At 34.3% G+C, this 19,350-nt stretch overlaps 1 protein-coding gene across 4 annotated transcripts in view; it reads left to right on the forward strand.

Annotated features, from left to right (window-relative positions):
* CHL1 (cell adhesion molecule L1 like) overlaps positions 1–19,350 on the forward strand; it is a 288,040-nt gene that overhangs the window by 247,585 nt on the left and 21,105 nt on the right. For all 4 annotated transcript variants that reach the window (XM_020979269.2, XM_020979271.2, XM_020979272.2 and 1 more), the window contains 4 exons: positions 937–1,038; positions 1,240–1,437; positions 3,352–3,422; positions 14,944–15,166. In XM_020979269.2, coding sequence (XP_020834928.1) covers positions 937–1,038; positions 1,240–1,437; positions 3,352–3,422; positions 14,944–15,166 — 594 coding nt within the window. The remainder of the gene's footprint in view (positions 1–936; positions 1,039–1,239; positions 1,438–3,351; positions 3,423–14,943; positions 15,167–19,350) is intronic.

The following is a 19,350-nucleotide window of genomic DNA, read 5'->3' on the forward strand; positions in this document are numbered from 1 at the left end:
AGTGGCTGCACTGAGATGGACTCTTCAGGAAGAAAAAAAAAATTCTTGAAGCCCTTTTAATAAATCAAAGAAGAGCAGTCATCTATGTCAATGAAGGCAGGGTTTGTAACAATGAAATAGCATGGCATTGAAATATTGAGGTAGTGAACGGTTTCAGGACATTCAGACTACACGACATTGCAATGTGACCTCAAAGCCATATTGACCAGTGTGTGACCCTGAGCAAGTCACAACCTCAAGGTGCTCTAGGAAACTCTTTAAGCCTGCAAGTTGCTATCAATACATTGGTAGAGGAAGTTTGGCTTAACAAAGTGCTTGATACGCAATAGACTCTTTTTTGTGTGTGTGAGGCAATTGGGTTTAAGTGACTTGCCCAGGGTCACACAGCTAATAAATGGCAAATGTCTGAGGCTAGATTTGAACTCAGGGCCTCCTGACTCTCACACTAGCACTCTATCCACTGTGCCACCTAGCTGCCCCTATAATAGGCTCTTAGTAAATGTTTATTGATTGTTTATTGATTGATTTTTACTCATCTAGGAATTCCTTACACCAAGGAAATCACAGATATAGTGCCTACCCTAAATTAGACTTACCTATGTACAGGTTGTCTCTCCCAATAAAGTATAAGTTCCTTAAGGACAGGGACAGTTTCTTTTCTCTTTCTGTATGTCTCTGTCTCTGTCCCTCTCAACATACGTAACAGGGTAGCATATTTATTCATTATAATTGAAACATGTCAACCCACTCATAGAAAGGAAAGGCCATGTTTGTACAGTTTATCATTTTTTTCATTTTTTGAAAATCTGAGTCCTTATTTCTTGTTCCACAATAACACACACACACACACACACACACACACACACACACACATACACAGACATACAACTATTACTTTGGGGTAATATATTTTCTTTTCTTTGAATTTTTATCCAGATGTTCCTGATCCACCAGAAAATCTCTATCTCTCTGAAAGGCAGAATAGGAGTGTGCGGTTGACTTGGGAAGCTGGAGATAGCCACAACAGTGCCATAACTGGTAGAAAATTCTTCAATAATCTCAATTTCTCATTATAGTTCACAATGCAAAACTAAAAAAAAGATGCAAAGTTCCTCATTGCAATATTATGTGACAGAATGGATGGAATATTTTCATTCTAATTTACATATCATAACAGGAAGTAATATATCTAATTGTCCACAAGTATGTCTAATTCTATGACCATGTCTTTTCTCTTAGAATTCATTATAGAGTTTGAAGGCAATAAAGATGAGCCAGGAAAGTGGGCAGAATTAACTAAAATCCAAGGAAATGAAACAACAGCCCTGTTATCTTTGGCACCATATGTAAAATACCAGTTCCGGATAATAGGTGTAAATGCTGTGGGAAGGAGTCTACCAAGTGAGCCTTCTGACTATCATGAAACTCCACCTGCAGGTAAATAAATAATTTCACTCATTAGAGCTCATTAGAAAATCTCTGAAGATTCACTACCCCCTGCAAATTTCAAGAAACAAATTAGTTATAATGTTGGGCATTACCAGTAGTATAGAAACACCTGCTAGCAAATGGGAACAAGGGCATAAGGAGATATACTTATCTTCTATACAGCCACTTAAGTTTCAGTATATATTTTTTTCTGTACTGAGAGATGTAGCAGCACATATTATTCCTAGGAAATTAATGATACCTGTTACTCTAAGCTGATTCTAAGTTACTGTTAGTGTTTAAGAGTGGCATTATGTTATATCCAGGAGGACAAATGGAATTGGAAACCTTCATAAGTGTGCAAGCCAGGAGGAGTAGACTATGGCATCTTTGTAGGCACTAGTCTAGATTAAATGAGACAAGAATGGACATAGGGGTTAGGATTTAACCAGTTACTTTAGCCACCTCTATTCATGTTTTCCTCTTCCTCACTTTGGTGAAGGCAGCCTTATGTGACTATATAATTCACTTCAATTCCTTAGAAATTCTTGGGAGTTGAGAATGTTCTGAACAATTCACATGCTATAATATACAACTCTCATTAGGTGGCATGATGACATTTTATCAATATGTAGGAATTTTTTTTTAAAAATACACATTTCCTAGGAGAATAGAAAGAGGTGTATATAACCATGCCTATGATTTACTTATATAGAAAGTTAAATTTCAAATTGAAGTTGATATATGTTTTTCCAAAGTTTTTTCTTTTCCCCTAAAAAGTGAATTTCCTAAAATGAATCCTTCAGCTTCTTCGGATTTTCCTTCCATCTGAAAAAAATTGGTTTGGGTATGTTTGATGTGAATTTTGTGTAATCCCATAATCCCTGGTTAACCCCTCAGGACATTTAGTCTTTTTTGAACTCCAGATATGGAAGTTTTAAGGTTAAGACTCCTCATTTGAGCATTTATTCTTAATGTGTTCTTCTCTAGTATGATCTCATTCTTTGTTCCTGGCCTAACACCAATGCAGGAATCAGTTTGCTTGTAAAAGAACTGTAATAGAAATAAGGGTCAATCATCTGTGTAATTTATTTTACACTAAACTTGTTTTGTATCTGTACTGTTAGCACATTTTCCATTTTTACGTAAAAAGGCTGTCTTTTGAAAGGAGTCATTCTGTATTGTTTGCTTGGTTTTCCATTTGAATTGCCTACTTATTTCCCTTTGTTTTGTAGTTTCACCCAAGAAGATTTATTGTACTGTATTGTAGATGTATTGTACTTATATAAAAAATAATCACCCTGTCATTATTTGAATTGATAACATGGAGTTGCACTTTAGACCAAGAGTTTTTAATCTGTGTGTGTGTGTGTGTGTGTGTGTGTGTGTGTGTGTTTGTGTGACAGAGAGAGAGAGAGAGAGAGAGAGATGGACCCCTTTAGCAATCTGGTGAAAGCTAATAACTTCTCAGAATAATGTTATTAAATGCAGAAAATAAAATGCATAGCATTAAAAAGGGAACATGTTATATTGAACAATAGTTACTTATTTTTCATGTATGTATATATATGTATATATATACATATATATGTATATATGCATATACGTATGTAATTGTAATCGTGCCAATTTGTTGTACCAAGTTATTGGAGTTTTTGCTTATTTTGTTAATTTTTCAAGCAATCTGATGGGCAATATTTTGGAAACATTTAGCTCAATATAATAGAGGAATGTGAAAAATCATAGGTGAAATTATATTAAAAACAATGCAAAATGATTAGAAATAATAAAACCAGCTTCCATATTTATAAAGTTCCCTTTATTTTAATAAATCTTGATAAATTTGAAGGGGGTACTGATTATACTTAGATAGACTATCAGATGATGAATGAAAAGATAACTTCAGTGTATGTGATTTTCTAGCTCCAGATAAGAATCCAGAAAACATAAGAGTTGAAGCATCTCAACCCAAGGAAATGTTTATCAAGTGGGAGGTAATATGATTATTTCTTTTTGGTTTGTTAATTTTTCTTTCTGTAAGTCTCTTTTCAGACACTGGAATCCAAATAGCATGTTGATGATTCTAGTGGAGTGACTGCGTACTCTTGTCCATTCTACTTGGGGCAGCTAGGTGACACAGTGGATAGAGTACCAGGCTTAAAGTCAGGAAGATTCATCTTCCTGGATTGAAATCTGGCATCAAATACTAACTGTGTGAACTTTCTGCAAGTTACTTAACCCTGTTTGCCTCAGTTTCCTCATCTGTAAATAAGGTAGTGAAGGAATGGCAAACCACTCCATTGCCCTTGCTTAAGTAAACCCCAAATGGGGTTCTGAAGAGTTGGATACAACTGAAAACAACAACAACAACAACAACAAATTATTCATTTTGTATTCCTCTTTAAATGAATATATGTTATATTCCCTAGTTTCAAATTCAGTAGTTTGAAGTCAGGGATTGTCTAATGTTTATCCTTGTACCTATGCTTTTTGGCACATAGTGGGACTTAAAATATGTTAGATGATTGATCGATTGACTAAGTGCCAGAAACTATGCTTAGTTCTGGAGTATGCAAATAGTCCTTGACAACAAGCATCTTATATTTGACTGGGGGAAAACACAACGTACAGAGAAGAGAAAAAAATATATACACACACACACACACACACACACACACACACACATGTATATATATATATATACAATATATACATGTATATATATACATGTATATGTAATATACATAATATATATTATATATACCTGTATATATATATACAGGTATATATAATATATATTATGTATATTACATATACATGTATATATCGTATATAATATATACATGTATATATATACATGTATATATTATATATATGCATAATGCAGCATAAATACAAAGTAATTTCACTGAAAATTAAGGAAATCTGGTAGGATGTGACTCCTAAACTGGTTTGAAGGAAGCTAAGGATTCTATAAGGTGGACGTGAGAAAGAAGAGAATGCTAGACTTGGGAGGGAACCTGTGTGAAAAATCTTGGTGGAAGATGAATCATCCTATTTGGAGAAACAAACATAGCATAGTTTTGCCAGGATTTAGAATACATAAAAGGAAATAATATAAATAGAGGAAGATATATCAGAGCCAAACTGTGAAGAACATTAAATGCCAGACAACACTTTTGAAGCTGATAGGGAAGAAACTAGAGGAAGGTAGACTAATTAATTAGCTATTGAAATAATGCAGACAAAGTGATGAGGCCTTGAACTAAAGTGATAACTGTGATATTAGACAGCATAGGACAGATAAGAAAGAAATACCATTGAGATGACAATTGATTGGATATGAGGAGTGATGGAGAGTGAAGAGGTGAGGATAACAGATTGTGAACTACGGCATGATATATACACACACACTCATACATACATACATACATACATACATACATACATACACACAATATAGAATAGAGACATGATATATGTGTGTGTGTATATATATATATATGTATATCTATGCATATATATGCATAGATATACATACATACATACATAGATACACGTGTGTGTGTATATCCAATATAGAATAGAGGCATAAGCATTTTCCCATCATTTATTTATTTAAAATCAGTCAACATCACGTGACAAAGTCCAATCATATATATATGAATTTTGAAAAATCATAATTATCCTTAAATATAAAATTGTATACATCTTAAAGAAATAATATTTTATAATTTTTATTAAATGTCGCTGCTTACTTAGTAATTCTCCAGTAAGCCCTCTAAGTGGCCTTCCTCAAAGCCATTGCCGAAAGAAAATAAAGAAAAAAGAAGGATAAAACCATTACCCTGCTTATCTCAGAAGGAAAGTTGGTCAGTTTCCCAGAGGTGGAATGTTGCCATAAGATATGTTGATCAATGAATAATAGGACCACAGGTGAACTGGCAGTCATACCCTTTACCCTCAGGTGAGAAAACTAGATGATTTTGCTTGGTATCTGAAAACTCAGTCATAGGGAATCTGAGGTACTTGGTCTTTTCCCTCTTCCACTAAGGCCCTCCACTCTCAGCTCTTACTCTCAGAGTGAGTTCAATCCTGAATAACATTAAAAGGGTAAGAAAAACTATTTTCCCATCTCAGAAAGAAAATAATCTCTCTCCCAGTGCTAAAAGGAGAGAAAGTGAAGGGAAGTGAACAAGCATTAATTGTCTACCATGTGCAGGAAATGTATTTAGCGCTTTACGCTGGAATTAAGCACCTGAGTGTCAACTGGAAATCATTTCTTCAACTTCAAGTGAAAATCCAACTTTTCTAGGTGAAAGTTCTTCTATGATTGACTTAGTACATAAGGCCTTTCTAAGTGGGATCTGGACAAAATGTCCTCAATGTGCTTTTCTACACAGAGTATACGTAAACTGTGGTCCCTAAACCAACAGAGATTTTCTTTGAGGTCCAAGCAAATTGCCTTTGGATCGCTGTACTATAAAAAAGAGAACCTGGAATTCCTCCCCAGAGGATTCCTACTATAATTCCACACTCCCCCAAAACAGAATGAATATGTTCAGTTGGAGACTAAAGAAAACAAGGTGAAATATGTTCCAAATAAGGGTGAACCTACAAGGAAAAGAGATTAGATGTTTAGGATTGATTGTACATTTCTAAGCCAGCAAGAAATGTTACACTTTGGATATGCAGTCCTTAGGAATTTGCTGTGCTGATAGACCACAAACTGTTGCCTGGACCTAAGCTCCCATAGCTCTGGTGACTTAATCTCTGTTATTTTCAAAGTTCATAAGGTCCTAGTGTACAATATTCCATCTACAAGACATATTCCTTTAATTAAGGCAGAGCTGATGTAACACAGAGAGAAATCACTGCAGAGCCTTGCACTCACAGGCCACGTGATAGAGGACTAAGCTGGGAAATAGCCATCCCAGATATTTCTTTCCACCAGTGTTTAGAGCAGAATTTGCCTCCTCCCTGAAAAGCATAGAAAAGATTAGTTGCAAAAATATTTAAAAAATGAGTGAATGAGTGCCTTTTGAATACATTTTCAGCTCTGGCCCACCATCCCATAGAATGGTTCCTCTTCTTCAGAAATAGACATTAAATAGTTATGATATCTATAAAATGGGTAGGGACTTCCATTACATCATAAGCATTCCTCTAAAATGGGTAGAGACTCCCATTACATTATGTACATTCTCATAAAATAGGTACAGGCTTCCATTACATCATATACATTCCTCTAAAATGGGTAGAGACTTCAATTCCATCATAAGACCTTTCCAGAAGCAGACTGCCCAGCTTCTTCCACATAGCTGCACATCTCCTGCGAATTGAGTTCCCATTGACCAGCCAGCTGTCCATTAGATATAAAGTTTTCTTTTTCATTATCATTTTTAATATATTATATGAACATGAGGGGACTCTCCTTTTCTACATTTTGGACATACTTTAGCAGTAATAAGTTCTAGGGAGTATTCTGACTTAGGTCCAAAGAAAGTTCAGCATCATGGAGTTCTATAATGTACTTGACTACTCAGTCACGCATGTATGTATATGTGTATATACATATGTTTGTACATGTATAATGGTATATACATGTGTGTATATGTAACTGTACATATGCATATATGCAAATATTATTTTAAAAACATTTATGAATTGTGTTGCTCTGTAACAAATATTGATATGATACTTTATAATTTCTAAACTAAATGAAGATTTTATAACATAAAAAATTAATAAGCATATTTATCTTCATTATTCTCTAGCTTCAATGTGCCATATTGTATCAGGGCTTAGAAAGTAATACAATTAAATATCTCCAATTTGGACATTTAAAAAAAGTGTTTTAAAATATGGTATATTCCCTGGGCTGTGCTGAGGGTAGAATAGTACATGCTGTTCTGTCTTGACAACAGCTTAAATTTCATATTAGAAACCTCAGCCTTCTTTTATTCCCCTACAGTAACTCAGTCGAACACTAATCTCAAGCAAATGTTAAATTTCCAAAGGGTAGATATTCCAATTATTCTGATTATAATACTTTGTAATTATATGATGGCATGTTGGGAAAGCAAAATCCTTTAACAGCATTAATTCACTAATCCTGACCACTCCTCTGGGAAGGAGGTTGGGTAATTAGTATTCTCATCTTTTGATTTTCTGTGTAGAAATAGATTCTCAGAGCTTGATCAGCAAGGTCTGTTGTCATACAAACATGAAGCAATGAGGAGAATTAAGGAGTGTTTAGTCTCCTTCCTGGGCCAGATTTTCAGAAGTTGAAGGATCTCAAGGCCATGGAGTCCAAATCCATATCTAAACATCATCACCACCCAGTGAATGGTCACTTAGGTGACATGAGCAGTGACTGGAAACCATTTATATATTGAAATAGCCTTTTTTACTTTTGGACATCTTCAAATATCAGCATTTTTTGTCCCTTACATTAAGTCAAATAGTATCTCTTCCCCTCCCACTTCTGTCCTCAGAGTCCTGGCAGAAGTAGTCTAAATCTTTTCCTATGCCCATCCTTCAGATGATTCCTATAAACCTTCTTACTCTTGTTTAGCAAGCTCAACATTTTTGATTCCTTCAACTGAGGCCCATATGTCTTGATTTCCATTGCCTTTACCATCCTGCTCTTCCTTTTCTAGTTGAGCTTAATTAATCCTGCCTATTTAGAAATGTCATCCATTAATACACTAGCTGTAGTCTAACCTTGATAGAGTTCAGAAGATATCACATAATCTTTCAGCCTGTTTCTCATAACTCAATGAGTTAAGACTACATTAGCTTATTTTGGTTACCACATCAAATTCATATTGAAAGTTTGTTCCCTAAAGAATGTGATGGCTCAGCAGGTCGAGTGCTTAGAGCCAGTGCTTTTAACCTGAGTTCAAGTTCAGCCTTAGATACTATCTATGTGACTCCATACAAGCTACTTAACCTTTCTAAGTTTCCCTCTGTAAAATGGATATAATAATACAATCCAGCTCATAGTGTAGTTCTGAGAATCAAATTTTTAAAAAGTATAGTGTTGGGCAAACCTTAAAATAGCATATAAAGACTAGCTATTATCATTATTTTAATAATTATAATTCTTATAATAATATTCAAGCAGAAGATGGTGTAGTAGATAAATAGGCCTGTAGTAAAAAAGACTTGTTGCCCTTGGTTTGCTCAGCTGTGAAATGGGAGTAATAAAGAATTTCTCTCTCAGAGTTATTATGAAGAGCACATGTGGTTACATTTAGAAAGCATTAGGACTATGTAAGTGTGAGCTATTGTTAACTATAATAACTATTATTAATAATAATGTAATAGTAATAATAATGGTGAGATTCCTGGATATTGTTTCTAAAGCTTGTGGCCTGTCCTTTACTTTTATAGCTGACTATTTCAACCCAAAGGTATGACTTTGCATTACCTCTTTGAGTCTTAGTCTTGGTCTTGTTTTAGCCTGTCATGTGCATTTTGGGTCACCCAACATGGTCACTTCCTTTCTCAGTTTCAAATTGCATGAAAATTGGATTCATATCAGCTATACCTTCATTAACATCATTACAAAAAACAGTAAATAACACAGTACCAAGGATAGATCCCAAGGTACTACCACAGTGGAAACCACTCACTAAGTTTAATTTGACTTAATAATGACAATTCCTTGAGCCTGGTCATCTAACCACTTCCAAATCCACCAAACTTTAAAACTACTTGTAATTAAATACTATTTTTCCTCTAAATTTATAATCATGCAAACTCCTTGAGGGTAGGTGTTATTTTGCTTCAGTATTATATCTCTACCACCTGGCATGATCCTTGCCATGTATGTGATATTTAATAAGTGCTTGTTGCCTGATTTGATTAAGATAGATTCTGTTTACTACACTGTCCTCTGCACATTCTGTCTTCAGTCAATTGAGAAATAAAGGTCCACAGGATCATGGTAGAGTGGAAAGGGTGCCATATTTGGAGTAAAAAGATTTGGATTCACATTCTGCTTTTGATAGTTAGCTCCTGTGTGACATCAGAAAAGTCCCTAAGCAAGCTGAAGCTCCTTGTTCTTATCTATAAAATGTGGGGATTGGACCAGTGGACCTCCGAGATATTTTTACAGATCTTCTGCATTAAAAATGAAAGAACCTATAGTATATCTCCTATTTGTAGTCTAGAGGAGGCTGAATTCAAGAGAATGTGAAGTCAAATGAATAATTATAAAGTTAGTGGTAAAACTTATGTTGAGTTTAAGGGATTTTTTAAATAAATAAGTCAATTGGAGAAATTGAAGGCATATTAACATAAAATAATCATCTTTCTCATTTTAGATTTAACAGACAAGAAGGGCATGTGACTTCAGTCTTTCAGCCAAGAATATATAAAATTAAACATGATTCAACTAAAAATTAAATTTATGCTAAAATTTTTAAATTGCAATACAGCTATTTTTTTTACTCTGTTATCATTTAAATGATAATTTTTCAAATACAATATAATTGTGACTTACCATTCATTTCCAAGGGTCTTAAAAGTCATAGCCATTGATCCAATACATAAACAAATGAACAAAAAAAATATCATTTGACAACTTTTTTTTACCCACAGTTGTCATTTAAATGATAATTATTCAAATGCAATAGAATTGTGACTTACCATTCATTTTCAAGGATCCTAAAGGTAATAGCCATTGCTCCAATACAAAAACAAATGAATAAAAAAAAATTTTGAAAACTCAGACAATTATATAATTTAATTAGACTTCTTGCTTGCTAAATAATTGGGATTTATCAGGAACATATTCATTACCCTTTGGAACTTTATCACTGAAATAGTTTCAGAATTCTGGTGATTTTGCTTTAAAGTGCCTACAAGACTCAAAATGTCAAGAAATATTGAGTTCTACAATTCATTTAGTGCAAGACATTGGTCAAATAACTGTGCCCTAAGGGCCTCAATTTCACTATCTGTACTGCGAATTTAATTAAAATTTGTCTGATTTGCAAAGGGAGCTGTATCATTGCCACCTACATGGTCTTTTATGTTCCTGATGTTGGGGGAGAGTTATCTGGCCAGAGTCTGGCCCTTCTCCTGTTTTTTTTTTTTTCAACTTGGATATTTGGGCTAGAAACTTACTGAAGAAATGTGATTTATACAGCCATACTGGAAATCCTTTGAATGCCAAATAAGAAACCTTATTATATCCCCTGGAAAGAAAGGGCTCAGTTAGCCTATAATGTAACAATTAAGTTCATAAATCTATGTCTGGTTAGATTGATAGATACAGAACTTAGATATAGATATTAGAAATTTATGTGTGTACATATATATACATACATACACATATGTACATATATATTCTAAAACATATATTGCTAAACATGAGCATCATCATGTGAGGAAAAATGACAAATGACACAATTTAATTTATTTGTTCTAAGATAAAGATATTTAAAATAATGGTCTTCAGTTTGTATAAATTTTTTTTTACTTTCTGCATATATCTGGGCATTCCTGAATCCCTGCTGAATTTATGTCATTCTTATACTCAGAGATTTCCTGAGGCAAAAATTCCCACTGAATACAAATAGAGACATTGCCAGGGGCAAACATCAGCTTTGTTTTATCAATGAGTAAAATTTTTCACTCAGTTGTAACCACAGGCTTGAATTTATTTCTTTAAAATTTAGTTGAGGTCATAGTTTTGACTCCTATTGAAACATAGCCAGTGTCCTTAAAACACTTTAGTTGCTTAATTAATAGGATCATAAAATGATGACAGTTTGAGGCAGCCAACTCCCATTACAATAGTATCATAGGTCTAAAGCTAAAAAAAAAAAACCAACACAGAGGCTCTCCTGTCCAATCCTTTCATTTTATAAAAGAGGAAATTGAGGCTGTCTATGCTTGAGGTCACACAGGTGAGGTGTCAAAGGTGAGACTCAAACTGAGGAACTCTGACTCCAGGCAGCACTTCCCCTGTTTAGTTTAAATCAGTTCAGGTCAGTTCAATTCAATTCAAGTTTATTAAGTCTTTGTACATGGCATGCCATATACAAAGACAATATACACTCACAATCATACATATATATGTGTGTGTTTTTGTGTATGATAGCCCCTGCTTTTAAGGGCCTTATACTCCATAGGGAGTAAATTAAATGTTAATAATAATGACTTCTCACATTTCATATTTTTAAAGTTTTGCAAAATGCTTTATGTACATTAACTCATTTGGCCTTCTCATTTGCTCTTGGGGGCAGAGTGTGATAAATGGAAAACAGTGCTGCATTTGGACTCAGAGAATACCAGATTCAATGCCTGGGTCTAACACTTATTCTCTATGGGACTTGGGACAAGTCACCTGACCTCTCTTGGTCTCAATTTCTTCAACAGTAAAATGGGCGGGTTGAATTGCCCTAGGTCAGTAGTGTTAGACTCAAGTATGAATGGATGCCAGCCAGTCATATATTATTTAGAAAACTGCAAATTAACATAATCTATGTTGTATTATGTATTTATTCATTTCATCAAGCATTACCCAATTGCATTTTAATTTGTCTAAGACTGCATTTGGGATACATGGACCTTGAGCTTCCTGTTTGACCCTCTAGATTAGATAACTTCGAAGGTAAATATGCAATCTTACTGAAGCAGAAACAGAATTGGCCTATATTAGCCATCTCAAGGGATTTCTGGACACATTTACTCTCAGCTACAATTTAAAAAATATAAGTAAAAATTCTAAGTAATTTTTTGGAGGGTGGAATACAAAAACTTGATGGAATGAGGGGAGTTCACTTTCCTAAACAATTCAGAATCATATATATTCTAGAACATAATATAGATCTAATCATCAGCTTTGCAAGACCATTATTATAAATACAATTCATGAACTTTACTGTAAATCACATATTTCACTATATATTATTGAAGAACAACATACTAGCGACCTCTGCTAACACATCTGTTGCTTTCATATTTTCCTTTGGAATCCTTGGGAGATGCTGTCTATAATATGAAGACATATAAATGATCAGCAGAAAACTAAATGAGAATTTTTTCTTTTCAATTTATCCTTGCTCTTTGAAAACACATTATATCTCTGTTTTAAAGCTGAATCATGTTCTCCCAGGATGTGGTATCAAGCACATATTACATTAAAAAAAATTGTTCCCTTGGAACACACACACACACACACACACACACACACACACACACACACGAGAGAGAGAGAGAGAGAGAGAGAGAGAGAGAGAGAGAGAGAGAGAGAGTGAGAGAAAAGCAAGTCAGTGAGCTGGAGACCTGCCTGAATCATTACTAAGGATGTGACTGCATTTGGGGCACATAATGTAGAAAGTTAAATCATAATAATGCAAATTAGGATTTACACAACTTCTGGCTTCAAAGAAGGGCAGCAGAGGAAAATAGGTTAACAAAAACTCTTCTGACTTAAAACTTGCAAAAAATTGATACTGGGATGTATTTTTTTTTTCTTCCTACTAAACCATGTAGAAGGATGAGGTAGATAGACTTTGGAAGCAAAAGTAGCTAAAAATCCTCTAGGGAATTATTTCATTAGATAAATAAAGATGGTTGAAATTACATTTTTATGTATAAGAACGGCTTCAGGGGATTTTAAGTCCTAGCACAGGGAACTGTGTGTTGGTTCTGAAGCTCTGTAAGTTAGAGAAAGAATTAGAAGTCTCAAGCTATAGGGAAGAAAGGGAGAGTTTTAAAATTAACAAGTGGTAAAAATTAGTCTGAGAGGTACTTAAATTGTGTTTTGGTGTTCATATTTCTTTACCTCTCAGTCTATTTGTTCATTATATTTCCCATATAGGAAATACAGTTTTTATTAATATTGAGCATTTTTTTGTTTTAGTTAAGAACTCTAATTTTATAGAAAATCATATTTAAATGGAGAGGTATATTTTTATCATTTTTGGTTGAGTTAACCCTATCTGTGGGAGGTTAATCTGTTAGAAGACAACATGATGTCATAAACCAAGTACTGCAAATTACTTGGTGGTAGCTCACCCAAATTGCAGGCAAAGTACATAAAAGAATGGAGGAGAGCCTCTGAAGGATGGGGTTTTTGAAGTTCAAACTTACAAAGCAAATGGCTTTACATTAACTAGTCTTCAGGAACTGTTTGAGTCAATCAGTCAACAGCAACTCTTTTGCTGACTTACTATGAATCTAGCATTTTGCTAAGCACTAACAAAACAAAGAAAAAAAAGGAACTCCTCACTCAGGGGAATTGTATTCTAATGAGGATACAAAATTATAATTATTACATGTTTCTTTCCCTTCTGAAAATAACTAGCAATCAGAGGAACTAGGAAGGCTCTCCTGTCAAAAGTAACAGGAGGTTAGTCTACAAGAAATCCATGGATACTGAAAGGCTGAGATGAAGAGACAGTGCATTCCAGCCATGGGGGCCCACCAATGCAAGGACATACGGAAGGGAGATCATGTCATATATTTAAAAAAAAAATAAGTTGTCAGTGTGGTCCAACAATAGATTGTATTGAGGATGGCAACGTATAAACAGGATATAAGATAAGAAGTGGCCAGATTATGAAAAGAAGAATTTGTATTTGGATATAGAAGTAATAGGGAGTCACTGGAGTTTATTTAATTGAACCAGGAGGTAATATAGTTAGATCTACAGTTGAGGAAAATCCCTGGGAGTTGTATGTAGTATGAATTGGAGTGGGAAGAGACTTAAAGCAAAGAGATCAATGAGAAAGCTGTTGCAACATTCCAGCAGAGAGGTGATAAGGGCCTAAAATAGAGTTGTGTGAGTAGAAAGAAGGGGGCACATATGAGAAATATGATCAAAACAGAAAGGACATGACTTGTCAGCAGATTAGATAAGTAGAGAGGAGTATAACAGGGAAGTTATAGGCATGGGTCATTGGGTAAGGGCAGTGACCTTGACAGATATAGGGACATAGAGAAGAACAGTGGATTTGGGTGAAAAGATAATGAATTTTGTTTTGGACAGATAATGAGTTTGCCATGCCTCTATGTCAAAATTTCTAATAAATAGTTGGTGATGTAAGACTAGATTTTTGGAGAGGGACTGGGACTGGATGTAAAGATCTGGGACTCATTTACAAAGAGATGTTAATCGAGCCCATCAGAGTTGATGAGATTACCAAGTTAGATAACAAAGAAAGAGAAATAGGTGGAAGACAGAACTTTAACTCAACCAACATACCTTGTTTGTAGTGGTCCCAATTGAATTTCCATTAATAACATGTTAACTGTTTATTTTCTGAAATGTATTTGAATTGGTTTAGGAAACCAATTTCAACCCCCCCCCTCCACACTTGGAGGGATTAAGTGACTTTTCCAAGAACATGTAGTCCATATGTCTCAAAGGCATCAGAAGTTGGAGTTACTGAGACTGGCTTTTCATCCTCTTTACCACACCACTTAACTCTTAAGATACAATTTTGTGATTGTATCATCAAACATGACTGTGTTTCTTTTTTCTTTTCATAGCCACTGAAATCCATGGAACAAAATGGACCAGGATTAGAGTACAGAGTTACATGGAGACAACAAGGAGTTCCTTCAGAATGGTCTGATGAGTTGGCCACAGATAATACCTTACGAGTAATGACCTCTTCTGTCTTTACTCCTTATGATGTCAAAGTTCAAGCAATTAATCAACTTGGCTCTGGGCCTGAGCCGCAGACCATAACTGTATATTCTGGAGAAGACTGTAAGTGACCGCTTTTTAAAATTAATTTGAAACTTATAACTATTTGAAATATTTCAACTCTATTTTAAAATTGTCATTAATAAATAATCATTTACTAAATGCCTACTTTGTCTCAGGCACTGTGTTGGTCACTGTAGCCAGGGTACAAAAGTCAGACAGTCAATCAACAAACATGTATTAAATACTCACTATATGTTAAATACTGGCAGTGCAAATACAAGCAGATAATATACAGTCCCTGCCCTCAAAGAAATTATAATAGTGGAAGAAACACATGATAAGAAACTGAAAAGAGGGAAGGAGTAGATAGTTCATCTTCCAAAGTATTTAAAATGTAGTTGGAGAGGGCACAAAATTAAAAAAAAAAAAGATTAAGACATGATCGTACCTGCTGAATGCAAAAATTTACACAGAATATGTTAGGCCCACATTTAGGAAAAGACAGATATCTATGTATCACAGTCTTTGTGGCAAATCAAAGATGAAGTGAAAGAAAACCATTCTTTATCCTTTAGATACAATGTTTGCTTTTAATTCTAGCTTTATTTAAAATAGTTGGTATTTTTAACATTCCAGTTTGGATAAGATTTTTTTTAATACGTATCCCTCAAAATTCCTGGTATAAAATGCAACATTTGAACTCCAGTTCCAATTCACATTCTGCCTGTATTAAGTACTTTGATGATCTTAGACCATTTGATTATCTCTTCTGGACCTCTTTTTCCTCATCTGTACTATCACTGATTTGGACAAATGCTAGATGAACTTATCTTACCATAATAGCAGTCATAGGTAATTTCAGGTTTAGGCATCCATGATCAAAGTTAAAACACATTTTAATGATTCAATACATGAAATTATCTGTCCTTGAAGGTAAATACACACACACACACACACACACACACACACACATATATGTTCTCAGTAGAAAAAAAATCATCTGAATAAACACAATTTTGGAAATTAGATTTTTCAACTGTTCAAAAATGTCAATTTGAAAGTTTATGAAGTTTTTAATCTTGAGTACATTAGACTGTCAGTAACCTTTTGAAAAATACTTTGTTAGATGGCACTTGAAACAAAGAAAGCAAATTCTAGACCAGAGGTGGGAAACCTGTAGCCTTGAGGACACATATGGCCTTCTAGATCCTTGGGCACTGTCTTTTGACTGAGTCCAGGTTTTATAGAACAAATCCTTTTATTAAGGGGATTTGTTCTGTGAAGTTTGGCTTCTAGTGTCCATGTAAGCTAATATCTAAAATTATAGGGGAAAATAAAATAGCAATCTTGCTATTTTTGATGTGAGGTAAGCTTAGCACACTCTATATGTGCATCTTTGTCTTTAAAAGATTCGATCAAATGGATAGAATGATTCTAGTCTTCACATTTTAATTTTAGATGCCTTGTTGTTCCATAAGACACACATAAAGCTTCCCTTCTCCTCTGCCCTGTTGCATGTATTTAATGTCTATCTAATGCAGCCTAAAATTTTGGTGGCCCTTCAGGTTGGTTAGTTTTCATTTTTTAAAAGGATTTCATCCTGTAGACATTGCTGACTGATTTTAAATAATTTGATGTATTCAAAATGATAAGGAAGAACTGCCCTCCAAATCATGTGTACCTGGGTTCAAGACTTAACCTCTGACACATTCTAGCTGTGATCCTGGGCAATTTATTTTATCTTCTTTGTCCCAAACTACTCCATAAAACCCCATGTTATAGAATAGGTGCTGATTTGCATAGGAATGAGAGAGTTTGCTCACTGGGGAACCCTTTCCACTAATGAAATCAGAGGCCTATATTGATTGATTTTTAAAGCCATATATGTTGTAGATCCAAGATTTGAACTGCCTCTTCTAACTCCAATTTTGGTACACTTTTGGTGGCAGCACATTGCCTTATCATCCTATAGCTCCATTGACCTTCCTAAATGTAAGATTGTTGGAGTAAGATGGAGACAATGGACTTATGCAATGTTTATGAACATTTATTTCCCCTCTCTGTGTTTTTCTCTGACTCCCAAATTTCCTGAGTGGGTAAATGTGAGATATCTTTAACCTGCCTTTCACACACTGGCTGTGTGACCCTATTAAAGCTATTTAAACTCTCAGTTCCCTAGAAACATCAACAAGGCTATTATTTCAGAATAGTTACTGACCTTCACTGATTGAAAGAATTCCCTTCCTGGGAGTTCCTTCTACCAGTGAAATCAAAATTTCAAGTGACAAATAGCTAAGAAAGACAAAAGAATAAAAAAAAATAAAAAGATCTTGACAAACTAGGACTCTGAGGACTGTGATTGAAATCAAATGAGGTTGAACTGGCTAGGCATAAATGTAAAGTTTTATATAGGGGTTTAAAAATGGACTTCAGGATTGTGTGATGGCAATAGCCCAGTTATAATGTTTTACATGCCACTGTGATGCATGTTATAAGAGAATTATCATTCAGAAATGGATTGAATTTAGTGACTTTTGAAACTTATTTTAATGCTGAAGTGATTTTGCTGAATCAAAAATTATTTTGGTTAGGACACAATTTCTTTTGGTCTCAGTTTCAATGATAAAATGTAGAGGTTGGTCTAGATCTGAGTGAAACATCTTAATAAAATCATTTTATTAAGGAGATTTGTTCTATGCAGTTTGAATTCAGTTAAACAGATGTACTTGAGGGCCTAGAGAGCCACATGTGGCCTCGAGGGCCACAAGTTCCCCATTCTTGATCTAGATGATTTCTAAGGTTCCTTCTATCTCTTTATCTATGCTTTTATTAAATAGAAATTGATTATGAAAAAAATTAATTCTAAATGTTTCAAAAAAACCTTATAAATTTCATTTTCACTTAAGCATATTTAATAACAAGTATTTACGAGTGCTTGCCATGCCATTTTTGTCATTTTATTTTGTTAAACATGGACCCTGGCATTCCGTGTTACAAAAAAAAAAAGAGAATACTAATTTTTTCCATTCCTTCTTAAAATTATCTTCGTGATTTTTAGAACAATTTTTTCAGCCCCATAACTTAAAATTATGCAGCTGAATGTCCATAAAATGTGGTAAGGTATATTGATGATCTTATACCCCCGGATAATACTATTATTCAATTAAAATAAATTTTCCACACAATACTCTTTTTGTACCTTCTTCCTGATTCAATGCAATTGGCTATGTAATGCTGAGGAATCAGATATCTATGTACTAACAATACTTTGTGCCAGTTGAAGGAATTCCCATTTTGGAAATTTTCTAATGCAGATCAACACCTGCTCTATAATTTGCAATCTTAATTATACACATATTTATATGCACCTGTAAATATGTATGCATATTTATAATCTAATTTGAATATACTGGGATGGAAAGTGAAAGAGACAGGGTCACATGGACAACATATATCATAGGTGAGACTTCAACTTCAATCTTTGAGATTCTGAGGATGGCTATCTACCATGCCATATGACCTCTATGATAAAGGGAAATAAAAATAAAATAAAATATTGGATGCTGTCATTTATGCAATATGTTGTAATTATGTGTAACTTGTTTTTATGCAACATAGCTTTTGTGTTGTATGTTGTAGGACTTCTGTAGGACTCTCCAAATCAATTGTTTGAATGTACCCCATGTTCCTACTATTCAGTCACTCTGCCATCCATGGCCAAAAGTCCATGCCATAATTGATTCTGCTCTTCTTTTTCCAAGTGCAAAAACAGTAGTGAATATATTGACAATGTTTAGTTTTCATGTAATTTGATCAAAGGGGCAGGAGGGAAAGGCAGAGGGCTGGGTGGAGAGTGACTATATGATATATGTTGAAGTTATAAAGCCTTTGAGGGATTTCTTAAATGACAAACTGGAGGCAAAGACTATGTTGTCTTTATGTTTTTACCTTTGCAAGTGCCTAGAAAAATTTATGGTTTAGAATAGGTCTATAATATTATTAATCATAATAATATTAATAATAATTATTGTAACTAGCCTTATATAACTCTTTAAGGTTGGCAAAATGTTCATTTGATCGTCAAAACAACACAGTATAGTAGGTGCTATTATTATCTCCATTTTATAGATAAGAAAGCCAAGATTAAAAGAGATTGTGACTTGCCCAAGATCACAGAGCTAGTATCTGAGGCAGAATTTGAACTCAGGTATTCCAAACTGTAGTTTCAGTGCTCTTAGTCTCTG

Source organism: Phascolarctos cinereus, unplaced genomic scaffold (genome assembly GCF_003287225.1).
Source record: "Phascolarctos cinereus isolate Bilbo 61053 unplaced genomic scaffold, phaCin_HiC Scaffold_4;HRSCAF=312, whole genome shotgun sequence".
NCBI classification, from domain to species: Eukaryota; Metazoa; Chordata; class Mammalia; order Diprotodontia; family Phascolarctidae; genus Phascolarctos; species Phascolarctos cinereus.